The sequence below is a fragment of the Pseudorasbora parva genome, chromosome 13 (assembly GCF_024679245.1).
Source record: "Pseudorasbora parva isolate DD20220531a chromosome 13, ASM2467924v1, whole genome shotgun sequence".
NCBI lineage: Eukaryota > Metazoa > Chordata > Actinopteri > Cypriniformes > Gobionidae > Pseudorasbora > Pseudorasbora parva.
The window spans coordinates 9,819,799-9,845,186 of NC_090184.1; the positions used below are offsets into that span (position 1 = coordinate 9,819,799).

The 25,388-nt window shown below is 37.6% G+C and overlaps 1 protein-coding gene across 1 annotated transcript; it reads left to right on the forward strand.

The window, feature by feature from the left end:
- Nucleotides 1–363: 363 nt before the first annotated feature.
- Nucleotides 364–23,975, forward strand: mthfr (methylenetetrahydrofolate reductase (NAD(P)H)). Its single transcript, XM_067413129.1, has 12 exons — nucleotides 364–500; nucleotides 1,982–2,225; nucleotides 2,925–3,163; nucleotides 4,437–4,547; nucleotides 4,848–5,041; nucleotides 5,933–6,183; nucleotides 8,352–8,486; nucleotides 8,599–8,779; nucleotides 11,308–11,490; nucleotides 15,875–15,976; nucleotides 16,070–16,189; nucleotides 21,456–23,975. Exons 2-12 carry the CDS (start codon nucleotides 1,987–1,989, stop codon nucleotides 21,672–21,674), a joined length of 1,974 nt encoding a protein of 657 aa, XP_067269230.1. The 5' UTR covers nucleotides 364–500; nucleotides 1,982–1,986; the 3' UTR covers nucleotides 21,675–23,975.
- Nucleotides 23,976–25,388: the final 1,413 nt, after the last annotated feature.

Below are 25,388 nucleotides of genomic sequence, written 5' to 3' on the forward strand. Positions count from 1 at the left end.
TTAAATGGGAGTTTAGTGCATCTAAAATCATTAAGACCATCACATTTAATAGCTTAATATTTTTTTATTTATTTATGTTATGTTATTTGTATTTATTTATTTACAAAACGTAGCCTACACAATCTCATAACTGGTTAGAGTCGGTCATTACAAATATTATATAAAGAATATATATGTAAACAACAGTTTGGCTTTTCTTTTCTTTTTCTGTGTGGGCGTGCGTTTCTGCCTTTGTCCTGCAAATATAGCTCTTTAATTATTAATGAGTACATGTGGTGTGTTTACATCACAAGCGAAGACGGGCCTTAACCAATAAGAAGATCCTTTGTACCGATGTGGGCGTGACGCGTATGAAATGGGCGTGGTCTACGACAACACCACCCTTTGTCGTCCATGCTGTCCGCACACGCTGTTTGGCAAAAGCCGGAGAACGGGTACAGCGCCTCACTGGAACTGTACTTTCCTCTCATAACTCCTAGGGGATCGGGAAAAGGCTGAAGGTAATGAAGCAAAGACTCCTTTACACGATTGCAAAGTCGCCATGAATGTTTCCGTTTGGCTATTTAAAGGGTGCAGTCATGCGCACCCGCATGTCCCAGTCTAGAGTAACTTAGACCTCTCGCACAATATCAAAAAGATGCACAAATGTTTTCTGACATAAGCTATGTCATTTAAAACGCTGTTTGTTACTTGCATTGTTTGCCTGCTTAAAAACGGCCTTTTAAAGCAACTATTTTAATGATCCATTTAGCTATTAGAATCATCATCACTTTAAACAAACTTCACGTTCTGCTAGTCATTCGTGTTTATGAGAGGAAATATCGGGAGTTATTATTACTACAATTTACATTGTATTTGCATGCTATCTTTTTGTATGACGCATGTATTAATGCCACAAATATTTCAGACATGAACGTGATACTTTTATGCAAGAACATTGGAGTGATTGGGGGTCAATTGTAATACATATCACTTCATATGGTACTATTTATTATTTTTAGTATTTCATCTGGAATTTAATTAGTATTATTACTAATTATACTGCGCTTTTTATCTATTCAACTACATATGTTACTGAAATAATGTTAGATATTTTTACACAATTTAAAGATTCAAATGTCATGATTGTCACTGCAAGGACATAGTGGTCTGGAGACTGTATATCCCACAATGCAGTTGGCCCTACTTTCCACTGTGACATGCACTGACATCAACAGTGTCGCCTTTGGCTTGGCTTGCTCAGTTGGGGACACTAAAAATATGATTAAAGTTATTCAACTTATTATACAAATAAAATATATGAATTAGGTCTTATTTAATTCTATAAACTATAATACTGATCTGCCAACATTGTCGCTATATGATAAATTAAAATAAGCTGATAACATCACTGTTTTCTCCAGTACGGCTGTACAGCCAAATCTAATTTTGTCGCAATATTACCCTGTTTGACACTGTGAAGCTGCTTTGACACAATCGTGATTGTAAAAGCGCTATATAAATAAAGTTGATTGATTGATTGATCAGTCAGCTCCCTAGTTCACTAGTCAGGACAGAAGTCAATGGGCATACTTCCTGATCAGTGCCCTGACAACTGAACTCATGGTCCAGTGTAATATCGAGTTATTAAATATGCACTTTTTACACATCTCTCTCTACTCATATGATCAGACTGACTAACATTGAGACATTTTTACATAAAATGTAATAAAAAATACAATAACCAATGTTATTTGCAGGGTGATAGTGAAGCTAGTGAATACCATATAACTTTATCAATTAGCAGAATACAGTAATTTTGTGTAGTATTAAGTGGTAAGCTAGTATTACCTTCTGAACATAGACAGTTTAATCAGTGCGATTAAAAAACTGCCCCTAATCTCCCACACATACAAGTTTAGAGACATTAAAAGTCAACCTAGCTCGAAGCGATCATGTTTTCTGTTTTGTTTGGGTGACTGACGTTCAACGTTTGGTTCAGGAAACATGGTGAACCAAAGAGCTGACATCGGTTGGCAGTCCTCTAAGAGTGACTCTAGCGGTGCTAGTAACAGTGGAGAGAGCTCCAAAGAGAGCTCCAGGTGCTCGACCCCCGTCCTGGACGCCGACCGCACCGACCGGCTGCGGGACAAGATGAAACGGCGCACCGAGTCTGGGGACCACTGGTTCTCACTGGAGTTCTTCCCACCTCGCACAGCATCTGGAGCGGTCAATCTTATCTCTAGGTAGGAAAGCCAAACATTACTATTTAATGTAAGAAAATTTTATCAAAGACTCTTATGCTCATCAAGTTGATTTGATCAAAAATACAGAAAAAGCACCATTATTGTGAAATATTATTACAATTTAAAATAATGGTATTTGAATATACTTTAAAATAAAACCTATTTCTGTGATGCAAAGCTGAATTTTCATCAGCCATTACTCCAGTTTTCAGTGTCACAGGATCTAAAAAAAAATATCACAGGTTCCAAAAAAAAAAAAAACGAAGTCGCACAACTGTTTCCAATAATAACTGAGTATCAAATCAGAATATTATAATAATTTCTGATTCTGAAGGATCATGTGACACTGAAGATGGGAGTAATAGCTGATGCAAATTCAACATTGCATCACAGAAATAAATTAGATTTTAAACAAGTATAGTCATATAAATCCATTATTTTAAATTGTAATAATACTAAATATTACAGTTTTTTTCTGTATTTTTGATCAAACAAATGCAGGCTTTATGAGTATAAGAGACTTCTTTCAACAACAAAAAAAAAATAATGTTTCCAAACTTTGGACTGGTTTATTTTGCATTGTGACATGCTAGAAAATCAATCATATTTTCCTTCCAAATTCTCATTAAATTAATGCATATATATATATTAATGCATATATATATATTAAATAAATAAAATCTGCTCTTTGTGTGTTAGATTTGACCGAATGGGTTCTGGAGGTCCTCTCTTCATTGACATCACTTGGCATCCCGCTGGAGATCCGGGCTCCGATAAAGAAACGTCTTCCATGATGATAGCAAGCACAGCAGTCAATTATTGCGGCCTGGAGAGTGTCCTGCATTTGACATGCTGCAATCAGACGAAGGAGAAAATATCAGCCCATTTAAATAAGGCCAAGCGGCTAGGCCTAAAAAACATTATGGCTCTGAGAGGAGGTATGAACACTGACTCATTTGAAATCTTATTTGAGTTGCTTATAGGCTAAAAAACAATAATAAAAACAAACATTTCTTTTTGTGAATTTCAAAACCTAGTAAAACAGGGTTTTACTATGATGTCTACATATTCAACTGCCTCTAAACCATCATCATCATCATCATCTGACTTGAGTCTTTTGAATGGCAGCAGCAGTTTGACTGTAATCATGTATGTAATATGTTTGGTAAATAGTCAATTTTTAATTAGATTGAACTTTAAACTATGTTTGAACTTTCCAATACTGAATGAGATTTAAAGGGTTAGTTATTTCTTTAATGACTCACCCCAATGTTGTTCCACACAGTAAGACCTCTGTTCATCCTCGGAACACAGTTTAAGATATTTTAGATTTAGTCTGAGGCCTTTCTGTCCTTTGAATGTAAGTGTATGCCCACTTGCTGTCCATGTCCAGAAGGTAATGAAAACATCATCAAATTAGTCCATATGTGACATCAGTTGGTTATTTAGACTCTTTTGAAGCGTCGACAATACATTTTGGTCCAAAAATACAACTTTATTCAGCATTGTCTTCTCTTCCTTGTTCCTCAAATAAAGAATCAAACGGTCATGATTCAAGATTCGGATCGCGTGTCAAACTGCTGAAATCACGTGACATTGGTGATATGAATCACGGATCAATCTGCTGATTCGCGACCGTTTGATTGAAATCAAACGTGGAAGAGAAGACAATGCTGAATAAAGTCGAATTTTTTGTTATTTTTGGACCAAAATGAATTGTCGACGCTTCAAAAGAATCTAACCAACTGATGTCACACATGGACTACTTTGATGATGTTTTCATTACCTTCTGGACGTGGACAGCAAGTGGGCATACACTTAAATACAAAGGACAGAAAGGCCTCAGACTAAATCTAAAATATCTTAAACTGTGTTCTAAAGATGAACGGAGGTCTTACGGGTGTGGAACGACATTAAGGTGAGTCATTAATGAAAGAAATTTCATTTTTGGGTGAACTAACCCTTTAAGTATATAGTTTATAATCAACATTTTTCCCTAGTCCATCGGTCATCTTGGATTTTTTTTTCTCTTTCTACTGTGGTTGTCTGTGATTCTGAGTTTGCCTTCCTGATAAAGGATACATGCAGCACTGCTGCAGAATTTGGCCGAAATTGGGTATTTTAGAAAGTAGCTTAATGTGGCTTCCTAGTATTTGTAGCAGTCCTAATCTCCAGCGAACTTGATTTGACCCGAATTGTCTTCTTTTGCAGATCCCATTGGGGAAGATTGGGTGGAGGAAGATGGAGGTTTCAACTATGCCACAGATCTGGTCAAGCACATTCGCTGTGAATTCGATGACTATTTTGATATCTGTGTTGCAGGTGAGCTTTTAGAAAGACAAATAAATTAATGTGTTTGCTAAGGCAAAATATCATTGTTCAATGATCAAGACATTGCTCACAGAGTTTCACCTGGTGGATGATAAAGAGGACAAAATATCCCATAGACTTACATTGAAGTAGGGTCCTGAGCCAGTAACCACCTAGCGACCACTCAGAGTACAACCATATAACACACCTGATATTTTGGCAACAGGAAATTCTAGATTTCTGGCTCTAGCATTTGTTCATTGTGATTTTTGCATGGGAATCTAAAATATACCCTCACAAATGTAATGATAGGTTACCCCACGGGTCACCCAGAGGCTGAGAGCTATGAAGATGACCTCAGGCACCTGAAGGAGAAGGTCGATGCTGGTGCACACTTCATTGTCACCCAGCTCTTTTTCAGGGCAGAAACCTTCCTTAAATTTGTCAAAGACTGTCGGGCCATTGGCATCACCTGCCCCATTCTCCCAGGAATCTTCCCCATTCAGGTACATGAGCACATAAACCGACCAATCACTGCACCGTGGTGATGTGAAAGTCCAATTCTCTTGACAGCCACACATTGCTTAACTTCTATATGATGTTGTGTTGTTGCAAAAGACCAATTAAGGTCCAATTTGGAATTATACAATGATGGGATTAATGTATTTATTGCCCTTTAAGTCAGCCCCCCCACCCCCTAGGGCTGAAAGTTAATCGATCACGAAAATGCGGCGATTTGTGGAGATTGTGATGCACTGTTTACCTTGATCTTTAATATAATCACCTGTCATGTAAAATAATAAAATAGACTAATCCATCATCACAATAATCTTTAGTATCTTTCTCCATGCAATGAAAGCATAAAGCAAAACACCATAAAATAATTAATAATAAAATAAATCAATAAACCTTTTAAGACTGAAATTTAAGCCAATTTTTACAGAAAATCTCCTTGTGCTGTAACTCTTGAATTTAATTTATGCATGATTATTTAGACTTGTCACTTCACCTGATTTGAGGTCACAATTTTACATTATGTGTAAAGTGTTATGGAGGGTATATACTGATCAAGCATAACATTGTGACCACTGACTAAAACTTTTATTCACTGACACTGAATAAAATAATCTTGGTGCCAGATACCACAGCACACCTTAAGGTGTCTAGTGGAGTCCATGCCGCGACGGTCAGGGCTGTTTTGACAGCAAAAGGGGGACCAACACAATATTAGGATAGATGAGAATGGGAATTACGATATATAGGAATATTAGGTCATAATGTTATGATCGTTGTATAACGTCTTCGATGCTATCATAAGTCTTCAGAAGGCTTTGTATGGACTTTTATTGTGCTTTTTTGTGCAGTCTTTAAAACTGGTATTTCCGTTGTTTGCACAGGGGTATCACTCACTCCGTCAGCTGGTCAAGCTCTCCAAACTTGAAGTGCCGGAGGAAATCAAGCAGGTGATTGAGCCCATTAAAGATAACGACGCCGCCATTCGTAACTATGGTATCCAGCAGGCAGTGGAGATGTGTAAGGTTCTGCTGGCCAGTGGACAGGTCCCAGGTCTGCACTTTTACACCCTCAACCGAGAGGTGGCCACCATGGAAGTGCTAAGACTGCTGGGCTTATGGGCAGAGGATCCGCGGTGAGTGGCTTTAAAATATTTTAAATCTGAGAACTTGCTTCTGTTTTTGTTTAGTTTTTTTTCTTCAAAAAGAAATTCCATTCACTACAGCCCATTGTGTTTTGGTGATAGTACAGCAAATGCTGCAGGTGCAAATGGCTCTCATGTGATTATGGATTATGATGGATTGGAGTTCTTTATTGATTTTATATAACAGCAGCAGGTGTAGTCGGGGTCCAGTTTAATCAAACTGTATTTTGCATAGAGCTGCATTGCTTGATCGTTAAAAGATTGCAACCTTGATTTTAATACACGCATGCTATCTCAATCCTAAATGAACACGATTTGTCTGTGTCTATTAAACCTTTGACAAAATAACACTGGAACATTCAAAAATGCATCGCATAAGCCAGCATACACCAAGCTAAATTTCTTCGGAATTTATTTTTCATAAACATGAGTTCAACATTTAACAAATAGTTTAAAAAAATGCAATCTACTGGACTTAAGTATACGTATCATTATTTTAATTCAGCCAAGAGGTCACGCCGTGACATGTCAATCTTCTACTGGTCTTCACACATCTTCAGAGTTCACGCTCATTTCTGGAACTTTGGAACGCAACGAAATGCGAGACTTTTCGCGTGAGTTTGGGTTTCCGGTCTGATGCATTCGCATGTGTTTGAATCTAAGTCTATGGAACCAAAATGGATACAGCCGCTCTGGAGAAAACAGTGATGTCATCAGCTCAGTTTAAAGGTCCCATTCTTCGCGTGTTTTCGAAGCTTTGATTATGTTTACAGTGTGCAATGTAACATGAGTTTGTTTCGCGTGTAAAAAAACACAGTATTTTTCACGCAATTTACTTATCTGTACAGCGCTGTTTCCTCTGTCCTAAAAAGAGCCTGATGATTTCCTTGTTCTATGAAGTTCCTCCTTCGAAAACACGTAACGAGTTCTGATTGGGCCAGAGCTTCCCGTGTTGTGATTGGACAGCAGCTTAGCGCACTTTCCCCGGAAAGGTCCCGCTTCTTACCATAACGGGGAGATGGAATCACATGGGAGAGCAACAAGACCACGCCCCCTATTTTGCGTGTTCTTGTGGGCAGAGGGTTAGTCAACAAACGGTTCTAGTGACGTCATTCCTGAAGGAAGTGCAGAGGTGTAGTCCAAACCGGCCGTTCGCTGTAGGCTTTGAAAGGGAACTTCTGTTAAATAAAATATCTCGCTTGGCATTGAACTTTGAGCTTTATAATTTTACAGGTATTATTTATGCTCTAACAGCAACATTACACAGTTTGAAAGATGGACTCGCGAAGAACGGGACCTTTAACTATTATATAGTTTCAATGTTGGCGGATCAGTGATATAGTTGGATATTTAGTGTCTCCAACTAAGCCAAGAGCCAAAGGCAAAAGAGGCAATGGTGTAAGGAACCAAAACTCCCGAATCAAAAACATTTGGAGAAACTAGGCTCCTCTGGCCAACGAACAAACAGTGTTTGATTATGATTCAGGCAAACATTACAGGTCAGAAGACAAGTCATATTAGATCGGAACATTCAGAATAGTTGTCCAGTTCCATCTGGTTAAAGATCAGAGTCAGTCCGGAGGATTCGGGTTTGTTGAGGATCAGTGCCACTGGATGTCGTGTCTATGATGCCTTCACGAGGGAATTCTATTTGACAAAATCTCTGCAGGCCCTTCGTGGATGCGTTGTGGTCATCCAGCAATTAACATTTGTCACCATAAATTGTTATTTTGTTTGTCTGTTCAGAATCATGGGAGAATCGTGATCTCTCTTCAAACTAAAAAAATTGTGATTCTCATTTTATCCAGAATCGTGGAGCTCTAATTTAGCATTTAAAGATGAAGTGTGTAATATTTGAGGCCCTATTGAAGAATTGCAATATAATATACATAACTATGTTTTCAGTGGTGTATAAAGACCTTACATAATGAAACATGTTTTTATTACCTTAGAATGAGTCATTTCTGTCTACATGCATGAAGGAAGAAAATTGAACACATTCACATAGAATTGCCATGTATTGCTGTCGTGGCTGGTTAGGACAAACTACTTTTTAAATTTGAATTCAAATTATTTTCTTTTAATTTTGGGGGTAAAATCTGAACATGTTTCTGGCAGTTTTTATGAGATTCACCTATTTGATATTTTGTGATCTTTAGACGACCTCTGCCCTGGGCCATCAGTGCCCATCCAAAGCGGAAGGAAGAAGACGTTAGGCCGATATTCTGGGCTTCCCGACCCAAAAGCTACATCTACAGAACACAGGACTGGGATGATTTCCCCAACGGAAGATGGTACATAAAACGTTTCCTCCCTCTTTTCTGGGCTTTATGTGGATCGTTCAAGATCGTAAATTCATAGACTAAAAATCTAAAACTTTAATTAACGTGTCTGCCATCTCGTCAGGGGTAACTCCTCTTCACCGGCCTTTGGTGAGCTGACGGACTACTACCTGTTCTACCTGAAGAGTAAGTCTCCTAAAGAGGCCCTGCTGCAGATGTGGGGTGAGGAACTAATGAGTGAGAAGAGCGTTTATGAAGTCTTCACCAACTACATCACGGGACAAACCAATCGCAGTGGACACAAGGTAGAGTGGGACAGCCAGTATCAGCGTACAGCTATGTAGAGCTGCGCGATATGATGGTAAAATGAGTTCTGCTGTGCTGCGGTAGATGTATTTGTGTGGGCATGACTGGTTTGTATACAGAGACAGAGCACAGCATGTTGTAAACGGTAGAGGAGTAAGAACTTGTTATTGAGGGTGTGTTATTAAATGGAACAACACAAGGGTAAGATGCCAAACAATGTCACAACTAGGCACGTTTTTAGCGTTTATCAGTAAAGACTCCAATCCAATCTGCATTTACAGACAGAACAATCTGTTTTATAACATTGGTTGTACTGTTTTGAGTCTTTTGTTTTACATAATATGAATCAGCTGTTTTTACACTAATCAGACTTCCTGCGCATCTGGGAACGCGCTGCTCACGTGGTCAATAACATGATTGCATGCTATAAATAAAATGCCAAATGCTTAGTATAATAAGAATAAATGTACATTTCATTTAATAATAGGAAAGTAATAGCCTAAGAAATGATTTAAATCTGTTTTAAAATAAGAAGATATATAAACAAACATTATAGCTGAAAGGGTTTTCTGTCTTGTATTTTATCTCAAATAAAGGATGTCAGTTTATTCCACATGGAAATGAGCCGACATAAGTCAATTCCTCTTATGAGTTAAACATAATGCTGTGGTTATTTTAACATAGAGACAGAGCGTATTTAGGCCACGCCCACACCGGGGGGAAAACAATCCAACGCTCTCCATTGACTTTGTATTGCGTGAAGCGGTCGCGTCGTCTTTTTTTTACTTATAACAAACAACAGTGCAATGTCTGAAAGCTGATATGTGACAAGGTGTGCAGCAAACAGGTTAAAAAACATTTAACTAAGTTTTTATAAGCTGTCGACCCAAAAAAACGAGTGTTTAAGGAGATAAAAGTGGATACAGGCAATAAGACGTGAAGCTTTAACAGGAAGAATGGGTCTGTTTTGGGATCCTGACACTCAGTATGTCTACATGTGCAGTAAACATGTCGTCAAATATCCAAATGTCAGTTTTATATATTATATTTAAAAAAAATCACGCTCTGTCTCAAGTGCCTGTATCCACTTTTTTGTCCTTAAACGCTCGTTTTTGGGTCAACAGCTTCTAAAAACGAATGGGTTTTTGTTCCTTTTGAGCTGTGATGAAATATATTGTTTTTGTAAATTCTTGCCAGCATTATAGTAATAAAAGTCTAGATCTTTAAAACGCATCCAAATACAGCGAATTGCAACTGTACGGTGCTCTGTAGTGGTTAAAAAAGATATAAACAGTGACTTTTGAAGGGGATATACTTGAAAACAGATGTGGATTTGGATGGCAATTAAATTACCACATCACCTTGGTGTTTTTAAAAAAATTGTAGGTAATTCGGGTGGTGGGAGAAAAACACTGACATTCTGGATTTAGATGGCAATAAAATCACAGACTAGCCCCTGTCAATGGTGAAAATACCTTTCGACCTCACAAGAAAAAAATTACCATCCGAATAGGGCTTTCATTTCTTAAAGAGTTACTTCAGTGATTAGCATATGGCTTTCTATCAGTAGAAACCCTGGAGTATATTCGAATGATCATGCTCCCTCCTCTCATATCCCCCTGAGACGAGAGATTTATGCAGTTTATTTCTGGAAAAATTCCTCCGGTGACGCAAATATCATCGATTTGTGTCATCGGTAAAATGTTTGGCCAGACGCTAAAGACTACAGCCTGCAGAGGGAGCTATTTCCTCATGTTTTCAACTCGCACATGGGGGATGGGGTCGCACTCACAGCTCAGCTCTCAGCCATTCATGGAAACGGTGTGGCCGGCGGAGCAAAGTGAGTATTTTATTTTCTCAAGTTAATTCCTATAAAAGATAATCTTCCAAAGGCATGAAATGAAAACGGGCCAGACTGAACACACGCTGAGAACTACTGCCGCGAGCGTGGACGCGTGTACCTCAGCTCATCACGATGCATGTAATTTGACTTGTGCTGCGTTTGTGCTGACACTTCCTCAGCGGCTAAATCACAATAAATTGAACAGACACTTTCAGTTTTTAAGTGTAGTGTCTGTTCTCCAACTGAACTGATTTTATGAAGATGAACGCGGTGGTGGGAAAGTAAAAGTGATTCAGTAACAGTGGCTTTGGGAGTGGCCTCACAGGGCAGTGAAGCATTCTGGGAATTGAAGTCTTTCAACCCCATGAGACAAAAATACATTTTCTGTCTTTTCTCAGTCTAGAAAGCACCAAGTTCAAAAATAATTTCACATTTCTACTACATTAATGACCCAGTTTAAATACAGGTTTGTCTTCCCTGCTCTGAAGTACCACTTTAATGTATAAATCACTTTTTTGTTTGAATTACCAACAAAAAATGGCTGATCTGATATACAGTTTCCATGATATAAGATTTTGATCATAGAGTTTGTCACCAATTGAGTTCATTATGTGTCCTAAATATCCTGCAAGGTATAAACAAATGTTGTTTTAAATATGATTGATATCTTTATGCCTTCGATAGATCATGTGTCTGCCGTGGAACGACGACCCTCTGGCTCCAGAGACCAACCTGTTGAAGGATGAGTTGGAGAAGGTGAACCGCAGGGGTGTTCTCACCATTAACTCTCAACCCAACATTAACGGGAAAGCCTCATCTGACCCCATTGTAGGCTGGGGCCCTCCGGGCGGATACGTCTTTCAAAAGGTCAGCAAAACTCTATTCAACAGTGTGGAATGTAAAATAAGATACTTAAGAATGCAAGAACTGCTCTTTTCCATACAGTGAAAAGAGGAACAGGGACTGGATTTGTTGTGCACCAAAAATGATCATAAAGGTTGTCTGTGGGACTTATGTGTTATATTCCAAGCCCTTTGATAGTTTTGTGTGAGGAACAAACTGAAATTCAAGTAATGCTGAAAATCTTCCCTTCCACTCTAAAATGTAAAGCTTTAAAATCTCATTTGCCTTTTTTCATTCAAAACATTAAGCCATGGCAATTGCAATCGCTCTTTTAGGGTTATTATCGTTAGCTAAAACTGTCATAAGCTAAGCCTGGTGACGTAAGGAATCACATTGACTTGACATACTTGCACACATCACTACCTGATTATTCCGGCATTTAACATCTTATAAATCAGTTTTATAATAGTTTTACCTATTTCAAAGGTGTGTGATACTGGTTTTTGTTTTTGTAGGTTTGCTCTAACATTTTGTTCACTTTAATTATTCCTTTAAAAAAACTCATAACCCAGTTTAATTTCACACATAATTATCTTTATTTCTTGTGAGAATCCCCCAAACTTTTTGTTGTTTTTTGTTTGCCCTACCATTTTTATGCTGCACCATAAAACAGTCCAGCTGGATCAAACCGTTTTTTATAGCATTAGCATGCTCCTAATTGGACTGAACCATTTGTAGTTTTGTCTGGGGGAGGGGGAATAACAACAGATTGATTCTTTTCTTTTCCTTTTTTTATTCTTTATCTAGTGTGTTTAATTACCCAGGGGTTTATACTGATTGTTATTTGTGTATATCTTTAGTGTTTTATTATTATTATATTGTTGTGTCTATAGCATTCTATGGTTGGCCCCGGCTGGTTCAATTGGTACAGGTTGAAGATGGAGCTAGCCATATAAATGGGTTGTAGAGCTTAAGGCCTACAGCCTTAATCAAATTACTTGGTGTAGCCTTTCTTTGCACATTGTTTACACAGTTTTGTTTGTTCAGTTTTTTTGTATTTCAGTATGTGACCATGTAAAATAAAATAAAAAATTCTTCCCCTTCTCATATGAATAAAACCACCTTCTTTGGAATCCACCGAACCTCTGTCCAGCTTGTTCAAATTTATTTCCTCTGACCGCTGGGCCATCGCTTACAGAGACCATTGAAAAAGAAAACATTGTGACATGAAAGAACCAGAGATGTTTATGTCAGTAATATCAGTTGTGCAGTGTATCAGTGTGTTTTAATGTGCTTACATTTCATTTGGTTCCTCACACAAAGTTATCATATGATTTCAAAGTATGATTTGGTATGTAGCAAACAAAAAAGTACAACTTTTGTTCTGCTTGTCCTTTTTGTACCACAGCTGTGGTCACTATGATAATCTTTTGGGATTCATATCAGAACGAAAGTTATTGAGGGTAGCAAAGACATGAAGGGAAATAAATGCTGACCTAATTACATTTTTGCAAAATACAATGCAGTGTTATTATCTATGGAAGCATGTTTCTGCCACGGAATTTAAAAAAAATGTAAACGATAATTGCTACTTTTTAATCCCACAATTCGGACATTTTTTTCACAATTACGAGTTTATATCTCGCAACTTCTTTGCTCGTTATAAAGTCAAGAAAAAAAATATATAATACAAATTTGTGAGGAAAAAATGAATTTCTGAGACATAAAACATTCTGAAGAAAAAATGCCAGAATTGCATGTTTTTATTTCTCAAAGTAAGCCATTTTTCTTTAGAATGAGTTTTTCTCACAATTCTGAGAAAAGAAGTCAAAATTTTGAGATAAGTTGCATTAGCCTTTTTATATTTTATTCAGTGGCAGAAACAAGCTTTCAGAATTTAACACTAAAACCTTAAAAGATCATTCACTGTAAAAAAAAGTAAATGTTAACTGAAATATAATAGAAAACTTTATTACTTATTTTAAGCTTGTTGTCAAAGGCAGCATTTTTCATTTTAATTTATTTTAACTTCAAGTACTAAAATAACTACAGATAAATACTAAACTTAAAAACAAAGCTTAATGAAAACTATATAGGCATATTAAAAGGATGATATATTAATGATATAAACACAACAAAATTAATAAAACTAAAATGAAACCTGTAAATATCAAAATAAAATGAGTATTATACAAACGGCATTCCAAAAAAGTTCAGACACTATGCACATTGTGAATAAAAAAGAAATGCAATCATTTACAAATCTCATAAACTTATATTTTATTCACAATAGAATATAGATAACATCAGATGTTGAAAGTGAGACATTTTGAAATATCCTGCCAAATGTTGGCTCATTTTGGATTTCATGAGAGCTACACATTTCAAAAAAGTTGGGACAGGTAGCAATAAGAGGCTGGAAAAGATCAATGTACATACTGTATAAGGAACAGCTGGAGGATCAATTTATAACTTATTAGGTCAATTGGCAACAGGATTGGTATAGAAAGAGCCTCTCAGAGTGGCAGTGTCTCTCAAAAGTCAAGATGGGCAGAGGATCACCAATTTCCCCAATTCTGCCGCGAAACATAATGGCACAATATCAGAAAGGAGTTTCACAGAGAAATATTGCAAAGAGTTTGAAGTTATCATCATCTACAGTGCATAATATCATCCAAAGATTCAGAGAGTCTGGAACAATGTCTGTGCATAGGCCGGAAGGCCATACTGGGTGCCTGTGATCTTTGGGCCCTTGGACGGCACTGCATCACATACAGGAATGATACTGTAATGGAAATCACAACATGGGCTCAGGAATACTTCTAGAAAACATTGTCGATGAACACAATCAATCGTGCCATTCGCCGTTGCCGGCTAAAACTCTATAGGTCAAAAAAAGAAGCATTATCTAAATATGATCCAGAAGCGCAGGTGTTTTCTCTGGGCCAGACTTTAAAATGGACTGTGGCAAAGTGGAAAACTGTTCTGTGGTCAAACGAATCAAAATTTGAAGTTATTTTTGGAAAACCGGGACGCCATGTCATCCGGGTTAAATAGGATTAGAACAACCCGAGTTGCTTACACATCTGGAAAGGCACCATCAATGCTGAAAGGTATATCCAAGTTCTAGAACAACATATGCTCCCATCCAGACGTCGTCTCTTTCAGGGAAGACCTTGCATTTTCCAACAAGACAATGCCAGACTAGCCTGACAAGCCAGACCCACATCAAGATGTTTGGTCTGGAAACTCACCATTGACAGGGCTCAATCCGAGGGGCGGGATAAACAGTTGTCTTTCAAACTCCTTCTGCACGCGATAGGATAGCGCTACAGCCAACCAGAGCAACGAAGGTGAAACAGAGCTTGCTGATAGATTAAACATTCACCATATCTGGTCGGCTAAACTCCGAACACATCTTCCCTTTTTAAGAACGACTTCAGTGCCGTTCTTTGTTCTTTTCTCAGAGGAAAGCTTAACTCCAAGTCTTCCAGAGTCGCGGTCAAAGCTTCGAAAGACCGCCGCTGTTCGCCAGTTTCTGTGTTTACTAGACAACAGAAGCACGCAAACGCAACTCGGTCGTCGTCATTATGGCCCCGCCCGCCGACTCTATACACGATATGATTGGCCCGTCCAGATTGTGAGGAATACAGCTCAGAAGGGTATTGAGAGTTCCTAGACGACACTTGCGGGCAGATTAAATTTGCTGCCGCTAGGGTGCGTCTAGATTTCTAGGCTAATGCCAGACCACATACTGCATCAATTACAACATCATTGCTGCGTAGATGAAGGATCTGGGTGCTGAAAGGGCCAGCCTGCAGTCCAGATCTTTCACCCATAGAAAACATTTGGTGCATCATAAAGAGGAAGATGTGACAAAGAAGACCTAAGACAGTTGAGCAACTGAGAGCCTGTATTAGACAAGAATGGGGCGACATTCCTATTCCTAAACTTGAGCAATTTGTCTCCTCAATCCCAGATGTTTGCAGACTGAGATAAAGAGAAGAGGGGATGCCACACAGTGGTAAACATGGCCTTGTCCCAACTTTTTTTGAGATGTGTTGATGCCATGAAATTTATAATCAACAACTTATTTTTCCGTTAAAATTATAAATCTTCTCAGTTTAAACATTTGATATGTCATCTATGTTGTATTTTAAATAAAATATTGAAATTTGAAACTTCCACATAATTGCATTCTGTTTTTATGCACAATTTGTACAGTGTCCCAACTTTTTAGGAATCGGGTATGTAAATTGATACAGTTTATCAGGTCTAGTTATGCTTGTGAGACTGTGGGAACTGTGCACTTGGTGACTTGTGAGTTTATTTTAGGTGCTGTTAGAATCGGCTGACTTTTGGAAATGTTTCTCTCAGCATGTTTATTTTTGCCTCTTGAAATCAACAGGCGTATTTGGAGTTTTTCACATCAAGTGAAAATGTTACTGCACTTCTGCAAGTGCTGAAGAAATATGAACCTCGTGTGAACTACCATATAGTCAACGTTCAGGTAAAACACCAGTACCCGTACAAAAACCAGATTACATTATATAATCTCCAGGTTTTAATAATGGTATTTTAAAATATTTTTTCTTCTTTTTAGGGAAGGAATATCACAAATGCCCATGACATGCAGCCTAACGCTGTGACATGGGGGATATTCCCAGGCAGAGAGATTGTTCAGCCCACCGTGGTGGATCCAGTCAGCTTTATGTATTGGAAGGTGATGATTCTTCAACATAATAATCATATTGAACACCCTAGCAACCACCCTGCAATGCAAATTTCACATTGCTTTTAACTAGTGCTGTCAATTGATTAACAAATGAATCACAATTTTCTGTAATTAATCGTGATTTTACATCACGATTTTGAACATAAACTTTTTAATACATTTTGTATTGTAATAATTTCACAGTTAATCCAAATTAATGTAGAAACAACATACAGTACATACAAAATGTATCTAACAGGTAGGATATACAGAAAGTAGGTGTGTCCCCGACTAAGGATTTACACATTCGAATCAGAATTTTCGAATCTCTCTATGGTCGACCTATAGTCGAATCATCTGTGCGTGTAAACCATAGACCGGAAAAAATAAACGGTATAAACGGGTTGGGAAGGGCAGGACACTAGTCAGCAGGAGGCTAAGACTATTTTTATTGTACTTTACACACGGCACACAGCCACCACTTTGAATAAAGTGATCAAAACTAGGCTACACTACAGATTCGTAAATTAACCGTTCTCTCATAACATTTAAAAGCCGCGATCGAAACACAGAACATCACACAAATATATAAAAGAATATTTTGATAAATAAACCTAAAAAAATTAGGTGCGGGGTTTTTTTTTGGGGGGGGGGGGGGATTTACGTATATTTAAGAATAATTGCGTATATTTAAGTATAATTATGTTAATTTAAGTATAATTTACTTATAAATTATACATAATAATAATAAGTATATAAGTATAATCATTTAAAAATTATTTTACTTATTTAGAAATCAAATAAGTAAAATAAATACAAAGCAGTACCAAGAAGCATGTTGACTAAATTCAAGCATTAAAGAGAAAACAGTGTCTGCACTTTTTATCTTTTTACATATTTATTTCCCATATATAATTGAACAAGGAAAGGAAAAAACAAAAGTAGCAACAACAGACTGGCATGTTGACTACTTGAACATAAATTTTGCTCTCCTTTCTTTCTGGCCAGCAAATTTCTCAATTACTCTCTGATTAAAGTCAGTCATCTCAGTGACAAGTCTCTTTTCCATGGACAGCAATGCAAGTGCATTCAGCCTCTCCTGGGTCATGGTGTTTCTGAGAAAAGTTTTTATTCTTTTCAAGGTCGAAAAGCACCTCTCACTCACTTTGAAATAAGAGACAGTGAAAGCAAAAAAGGGCATTGCTACCGTCACATCCAGTCAGCTACCTCCTTTTCTCATAACAAGCGCGGGTGAAGCTTCTAGTGAAGCTTCTAGTGTAGCTTCGTCCTCTGTCACTGGACTGCTGCTGAATTTGTAAATCGGGCTGGTCCGGTCCGAGATCCTTAATTCTTATTTTTTCTTCCAGCGACGCCTTGTGAAAGGATTTTTTTGTAAATCAATCACAGAAGTTAGTTTGACTGCTGCCATCTCTACGAATGTTTAGGCGGGCGGGGTCGGAGTGACGTTGTCGACGTTGTCACCAACGCTCTCTCGCAGTAGTGGCCAAGAGCGTAACATTAAATGACAGTTGACGAGAACCAATCAGATTGGATCAAAAAACATGTATGCAATTCTGATTCGCCAGGGACGCAGCGACCTGCGCCCAGAGGAGCATCTTTAACAAACCAATTAGAGACCAGCTTCAGGTCACATGCTGCCCGACGATTTATGGACTCAGATAGACACCCATTTGTCCGGCGTCCCTCGCCCATGAAACCGCATGAAACATTAAAAAACATATAAAATAGTTTTTTTTATTAAATGCTGAGGCTCTTAATTACCCGCTGGCACATCATATGAGTAAACTATTTTATTTTTATTTCATTTTTATATAATTTTTGTATACGTGTATATTTCTGGAATTGTGATGGGGGCGGCGCCCCAGCGCCCTCTATTGACAAGCCGCCACTGGATCAGTGGTCGAATCCAGTCCTGCATATCGATGCATCGAATCTTCGACTATTAGGGGTCACCCCAAACAGAAAGTATAAGTTTATCAGACCCATTTTATATTAGACATACTGGGCTGACTTTATATCAGATGGCCTTAACAACTATGTACTAACATTTACATTAATAATTTGATACAATGCACTTATTGTATACATACATGTTTTTACATTGCACTTACATTGTAAAAATTACCTGCATAATTACATCTGTAGTACATTTCTGTTACATTTATAATTACACTGTTGGCACTTCCCTTAAACCTAACCCTACCCTAAGTGCAGGGGTGCCGCCAGAAATTCTGGGCCCTATGGAAAACAAAATTTGTGGGCCCCCTACAATTTTTACAGATAAAATTTAACCCAATAAACATGCCCTGTATACTTTAAAAAAGATACTTAGCACATTGCATAGTTAAAATGTCTAAAGATGAGTACAAAGCCTACAAAAACAAGAAAAAAAAATAGAAAGATGTACTTGTTTACATAAAAGGGATAACATTTATTATCTCAATTGCAAGCACAACAGAACATATTGTACACATATTGACATATACTTTACATGAACAAGCTTTAGCTCGGTCAAACTGCTCAATCAGGAAACATCAGCTAGAACTAACTCATAATTAAATCAGTCAAGAAATAAAACTAGCTAGGCCAAAAGGGCTCAAAATCAAGACACACCAGGAGTAATGCCAGGTGTGTCTTGGCATTACTCATTTAACCTATTGTAAGTCGATGTATCATCACAAGAGTCTTGAAAATGTATTATGATGGTTGAAAAGTTACCTAGTTCTGCTTTAAGAACATCAAGTAAGACAGCATCCATCGTAGCAGCAGCACTGTCACTTGACAGAACATACGACACACACGGCAAACTGATTTTGTAATTTTTGAAGCGTGTAGATTACTTTTTGTTTATCATCATGTGGCAAACACAGTAGATAAGACGTGTTCAGAGGCTTCAATCTTCGTGAAGTTTCGCGCTCAGGCTCACCTTGTTCGTTTGAGACTGGGACGGGGGGCGTGGAGGAAGGGTGTGCAGCAGCTACTGAATCTGTGTCTACGAGACATGATAACCCGGAGACAGCACAGCAGAGATGTATTGTTGGATGTAAATCATAATTCAGTAATTATTTTAGCTAGATAAAAGCAGGTCATGTAGCAACAAAAATAAGTAGGCTAACTCTGAAAGTTTTGGAATAACGTTACAGGAATAGGGCAAGCTGCCTTTCTTTTTGAAAAACTGTGTGACGTACTGTAGACTTCGGCGTTCTCTGTCATCTTTCCTTCTTTTCTTTCCGTTTTTGATGCCCCGACTTTTGATTCCTGCGTGTGTCACTGTCTGCACTTCATCATAGCAAGTGCAATAACCAAGAGACGCTCACGCTAGCGATCTAGCTCGGACCGCTCAAGTGGAATGAACCATTGTGAGGGAGGGGGGAGGAGGTTGTGACTGACATTTTGAAATTGTTTTTTAAAAATATAAAATCTATGGTCAAAATGGACAAAATACACATTTACTGGATGAGGGGCCCAAGCACATTTAATATATGTATAAAAAAGAGAAAAGAAATAAGAAAAGAAAAGAAAAAGGGGGTCTGCTCTTCTGGGCCCTAAATCAGTCTGGGCCCTTAGAATCGTCCTAACCTTCCACCCCTTTACAGCGCCCTTGCCTAAGTGTGAACACTTAGAAGAGTTTAGTTTGAGCAGATGTTTTATTCTATCATCACTGTCCTCGTCAGGGCTCATTTCCCAGTACATTCACCACGTGGCTCATTTCAGCGTCTTCAAAATCAATATTTTGTTCGCTGATGGCTTCTTCACCAGATCCACCGTCAAGTAACAGTAATATTTGATTGCGTACAGTACTTGCTCTGCAGTAAATCGCTGAGCCATTTCAAATTTGGCTGATGATACTTCCTATTCTTTTGTTTTCTGCCTGTGGTAACTATGGGCCCTATTTTAACGATCTAAGTGTGTCTGTATCTACTAGTTTAACAAAGAAAAAAATAGTCAGTGCGCCAGCTGCATGGTTCAATAGGGTTAGTACCTATTCTCAAATTGAGTCATGGTGTGTTTTGGGCATAACTTATAATTACATCTTTTACTGATAAAACATATTTCTGGACGATAAATTGGCCAAGAAATTGTTGCGATAAACGATAATATTGTTGTTCTGAGACCATTTTCATCTAAAATAATGATAATGGCATAATAATGCAGGTACACCTTTTCAAAGATCAATACACTTTTATTTCTAAACACAATTTAAATTTTTAAATATCCATAAACAAAACAACCAAAAACAATAAAAGCAATGGACTCTTAGTCTATTTACAAAAAATGCACTTGAATAAATGCCAAAAACAATAAATAAAATGAAAGTTGTGATTTTTCATTGTAAATTATTTAATTTGATTGGTAACAGCCCCTATAGTGTCTTATTTTTATTTAATGTGTTGATCAAGTTTAACAATATAAAATGAAACCTGAAGCATAGCCTATATTTAAATATTTAATAAGATTTGGTGTGGAAATGCCCTTTATAAAAGTTAAAAATATCACAAATTTGAAATGATTCAATAAAAAATAAATTAAAAAAATTAGCAAATATGCAGATGTAAATATGTCAAAGCTGATTGAACACTGGTAAGAATATTGCTTCAGAATAAATTATATTTACAACACACACACACACAAAGAAAAAAAATATCTAACTTTTTTTCCCGGACAAGCAAATTTTTTACTCGGGCAAGTTAATGAACGATTTACTTGTCCGAAGGACAAGCACATACATGAACATGCTTAATGTCGAGTCCTGTCATATATTACATTTTTCATATTAGCCTATCATATTGCCCACCCCTTGCCCACCTGCACATATCAGCTGATATACAATGTAGTCTTGATTTGGGGGTCACTGCATTTGAAAGTTTGAAAGGGTTTTAAATCTTCTAAATCAGGTAAAATTACTCAAAATCAAGTAATTTAAGCATGGCAAAGTCAACTTTAAAGTTTAAACATATACAATGTAATTTCCAAACAGCAAAATTGTGGCCAGTGAACATGCTGAGTGGCTATTAACTTTGGAAAACCACTAGCCACAGTGGCTGGTGAGCAAAAAAGTTAATGTCAAGCCGTGTGCGTGTGTATATATTTATTTATTTATTTATATATATATATATATATATATATATATATATAGCTCCAAACCTCACGGGGACACTACACTCACTGTTACTGTCTCAATAAGAGTGATTCTACTCTGTACTAAAAGATAAAATAGACTAGAAACTGAGCTTGGTTCTGTCTGTTCCCACAGGACGAGGCTTTCGCGCTGTGGATCGAACAATGGGCAAAGCTGTACGAGGACGAATCGCCTTCACGCATGATCATTCAGTACATCCACGACAACTACTTCCTCGTCAACCTCGTGGACAACGACTTCCCGCTCGACAACTGCCTGTGGCAAGTGATTGAAGACATGTTTGTGCTCCTGGACTCCCCTCAAGTAACTCAGGATGAGGGAAGCGAATTGTAGCATCACAGAACTCAGAAAGGCTGCATGCGCTGCTATTTGATCCAGAGACCTCTCAACGCACACACAGAGTACTTAACTGTAATGACACAGTGTTTTTAGTCATTTTTAGAGTTTATTTTGTCATCACAGTCAATATATAGGAAAAAGATTATGCCAAATGTAGCACTACACGAGATGCTTTAATCTTTAAAGGGACTTAAGTTGGCTGTTTTGAGTGCCATTTTCTTATATTTTTAGCTATTTATAAATGTTGTTTTGGATACTGCATATCTTCGATATATGAACTCTTGTAAGTCAGGTCAAATGTATGGACACAAATATAGTATTTGGCTACTGTATTTCACTTAGACTTTATAGGTGGATCCTAAAACATTTTTTAAATCATTTTTCATTGTTATTTTTCACTCTAAATTTAAAGGAACACGCTGACTTTTGGGGACTTTAGCTTATTCACTGTATCCTCCAGAATTAGATAAGTCCATACACACCATTCTCATCTCTGTGCATGCTATAACTCTGTCTGACGCATCCACCGCTAGCCTAGCTTAGCACAAAGACTGGAGGTGAATGGCTCCATCTAGCCTACTGCTCAATAAGTGACAAAATAACGCCAACATTTTCCTATTTACGTTGTGATGTGTATAGTTACAACATGTACTAGACCGACCAAAAATGAAAAGTTGTGATTTTCTAGAGTAGACCGATAGGAGCTATACTCTCATTCCTGCATAATAATCAAGACACTTTGCTGCCATACCATGGGTGGTGCAGCGGCACATTTATACTACACAGCGCCTAAAAAATAGTCCCCAGCACGCTGTGCCAGCAGATTATCAAAAGTTAGTCTATTTTTATAGCCCTGGTATGGCAGCAAAGTTCCTTGATTATTACGCAGGAGTGAGAGTATAGTCCTCTAACCATATCAGCCTATTAAATCGCAACTTTTCTTTTTCCGTCGGTCGTAGTACACAATATAACTATACACACATCGCAACATGTAAATAGGAAAATGTTGCCATTATTTTGTCACTTATTGAGCAGTAGACTAGATGGAGCCATTTACCTCTAGTCTTTGTGCTAAGCTAGGCTAGCGGTGGGTGCGTCAGACTGAGTTGTGACACGTACGGAGATGAGAATGATAAGTCCATACATGCCAAACTCCGGGGGATATGGTGAATAAGTGCCAAAAAGTCTGTGTGTTCCGTTAAGAGAAAAAAAACAAGTCATCTTGCTATTTAAATGGTTTGTTTTTAATATTCTTTCATAATTTGTGTCCAAGTCCAAGCAACCAAAACGTTCAAGATTTGAAAAGTAGATTAAGACACAAAGTTCATAAGGATAAGATTTGATCACTGTGCATCAAGCAAGTATGGCCACATATTTGATGTGCCACATGTATATGCGTTGATCAATGTTTTTATTTGAATTAAAGTCCAAGTTAAATCTGTTAATTATATTAATTGTGCCTCTTATAAGACTTGAAACAATGAGAGCTTATTGAAAAAAAAAAATGTTGATTTGTAGATGAATAGGTTTGGAACAACATTACATAAATATTTATTTTTGGGTGAACTATCCCTTTAAATATGTTTTTTTTTTTCCTTCTCATGACCAATTCACCACATTTTTAGTACTCATTACCATAATGCATCTGGATATTCTACTTTTGATGTTTATTATTGGATATAAATTACAACCAGGATTTATACATAATTTACAGTTTAAGCTGTATAGAATTTTCCATATTGCAATAATGAGAATTGGGAATTGAACATGTTTTATATGTGATCCCTACACGACATGCAGACAAATTATATACATATAAAATATCATATCATGGCCATGAATAAAAAATTAGTTCCCACAACTTACAATTTTGCTTATTCGTTCCCTTGTTTTAAGTAATTTGTGAGCACGATATATATAATTAGTTATTTAATTTGTTACAATACTTTTTTAGGTATATCAAAGAGGCCACAATTTACTAACACAAGGGACCAAATTATTATATTGTTCACACAATTTATTTAAAATGAGGGAACAAATGAGTAAATCATGGCCAAAAAAATATGTCACGATATATAGGCCTATATCTTTGTCTGCATGTCATGTGCAGGGCTTCGTATAACTAATGAAAATGTCCTGTGTGAAACAAGTGAAGTAATTGGTAGTGACTTGTGAATCACTTTTGAATCTTTTTCTTCCCCGTATTTGGCCTATTTTTACCATTTGAGAAGTACGATCATTTCTGTGCTGCCAAAAGAAAATGCAATAAACTTTCACCTCCTCTCCCTGTGCAAACTTGTCCAGGTTTGATATTATCACTGAGAATGGTTTGTTTGTGATTGTTTGTTTTGTGATTCACGTTTTATATTTGGAGTTCACCTATATCTCAAAGTCCATGCCACTGTTTGGTCACGGTTGATAATGGTGAAGATCTGGAGGATGAAGGATTGGGTGCGCTGCCATCACCAGATGTGGAACCACGTGCGTTGTCTTATCTCATAGTCAGATGAAACACGACACTTGTTGGAAGGAAGCCAACGGTATGAACTTGACCTTTTTTGCTTGAGCAGGCATGCACAAATGTCATTGCTTAAACATAGTTATTATTAGACATGTTCATTTTCAGCATTTCTCATTGGTGCAGTTTGCATTTTAAATGTTTTTTTCTGTATGTGTAAAAAATTAAATTAAATCTCGGGGGATGTTTTTAAGCTAGTACCCACATTGAAACATTTTCCCCCCGGTTTCACAGACAAAGCTTAAGCCTAGTCCAAGACTACAATACATCTTTGAGCTGTTTTAACTGAAAGCAACCATTGTTTAGTCTCAAGAATAACAGCAGTAATATTTTTTCTAAGGCACATTTAAAAAAGATACTTAAATTACCTTACTCAAAAGCCTTATCTGTGAAAACGGGACTTCAAATTTTAAATACTCTTGACATTGATAAAGTGTATTTAGCTGTTACACTCATATTGTGCAATAAACATTTGGAGTGTGTTTATGGAAATGTTTTACCCTTCTTCCAGAAGCACATTAGCGAGGTCAGGCATTGATGTTGAACGAGAAGGCCTGGCTCACAGTCTCCGCTCCAGTTCATCCCAAAGGTGTTTTATTGGGTTGGACCAGGCCAGTCATGTTCCTCCGCACCAAACTCACTCATCCATGTCTTTATGGACCTTACTTTGTGCACTGGTGCACACTCATGGTGGAACAGGAAGGTGCCATCCCCAAACTGTTCCCACAAAGTTGGGAGCATGAAATTGTGCAAAATGTCTTGGTATGCTGAAGCATTAAGACTTCCTTTAAATGGAATTAAGGGGCCAAACCTAAACCCTGAAAAACAACCCCACACCATAACCCCCCTCTCCACCAAACTTTACACTTGGCACAATGCACTCAGGCAAATATCATTCTCCTGAGAAATGCCAAACCCGGACTCGTCCATCGGATTTACAGACAAAGAAGCATGATTTGCCATTCCAGAGAACACGTCTCCACTGCTCTAGAGTCACGTGGCGGCATGCTTTACACCACTGCATCCAACACTTTGCATTGCACTTGGTGATGTAAGGCTTGGATGCAGCTACTCGACCATGGAAATCCATTCCACAAAGCTTTCTACACACTGTTCTTGAGTTGATTGTAAGGCCACACAAAGTTTGGAAGTCTCTAGCTGTTGACTTGAAATCGGCGACTTCTGAGCAC

What these genes read in the sequence shown, in the direction of transcription:
- mthfr (XM_067413129.1), top strand. Translation starts at nt 1,987, where the DNA reads ATGGTGAACCAAAGAGCTGACATCGGTTGGCAGTCCTCTAAGAGTGAC. An exon ending in CCAATCGCAGTGGACACAAG is followed by an intron (nt 8,780 to 11,307) that starts GTAGAGTGGGAC and finishes TGCCTTCGATAG; the next exon opens with ATCATGTGTCTGCCGTGGAA. An exon ending in ACCATATAGTCAACGTTCAG is followed by an intron (nt 15,977 to 16,069) that starts GTAAAACACCAG and finishes TCTTCTTTTTAG; the next exon opens with GGAAGGAATATCACAAATGC.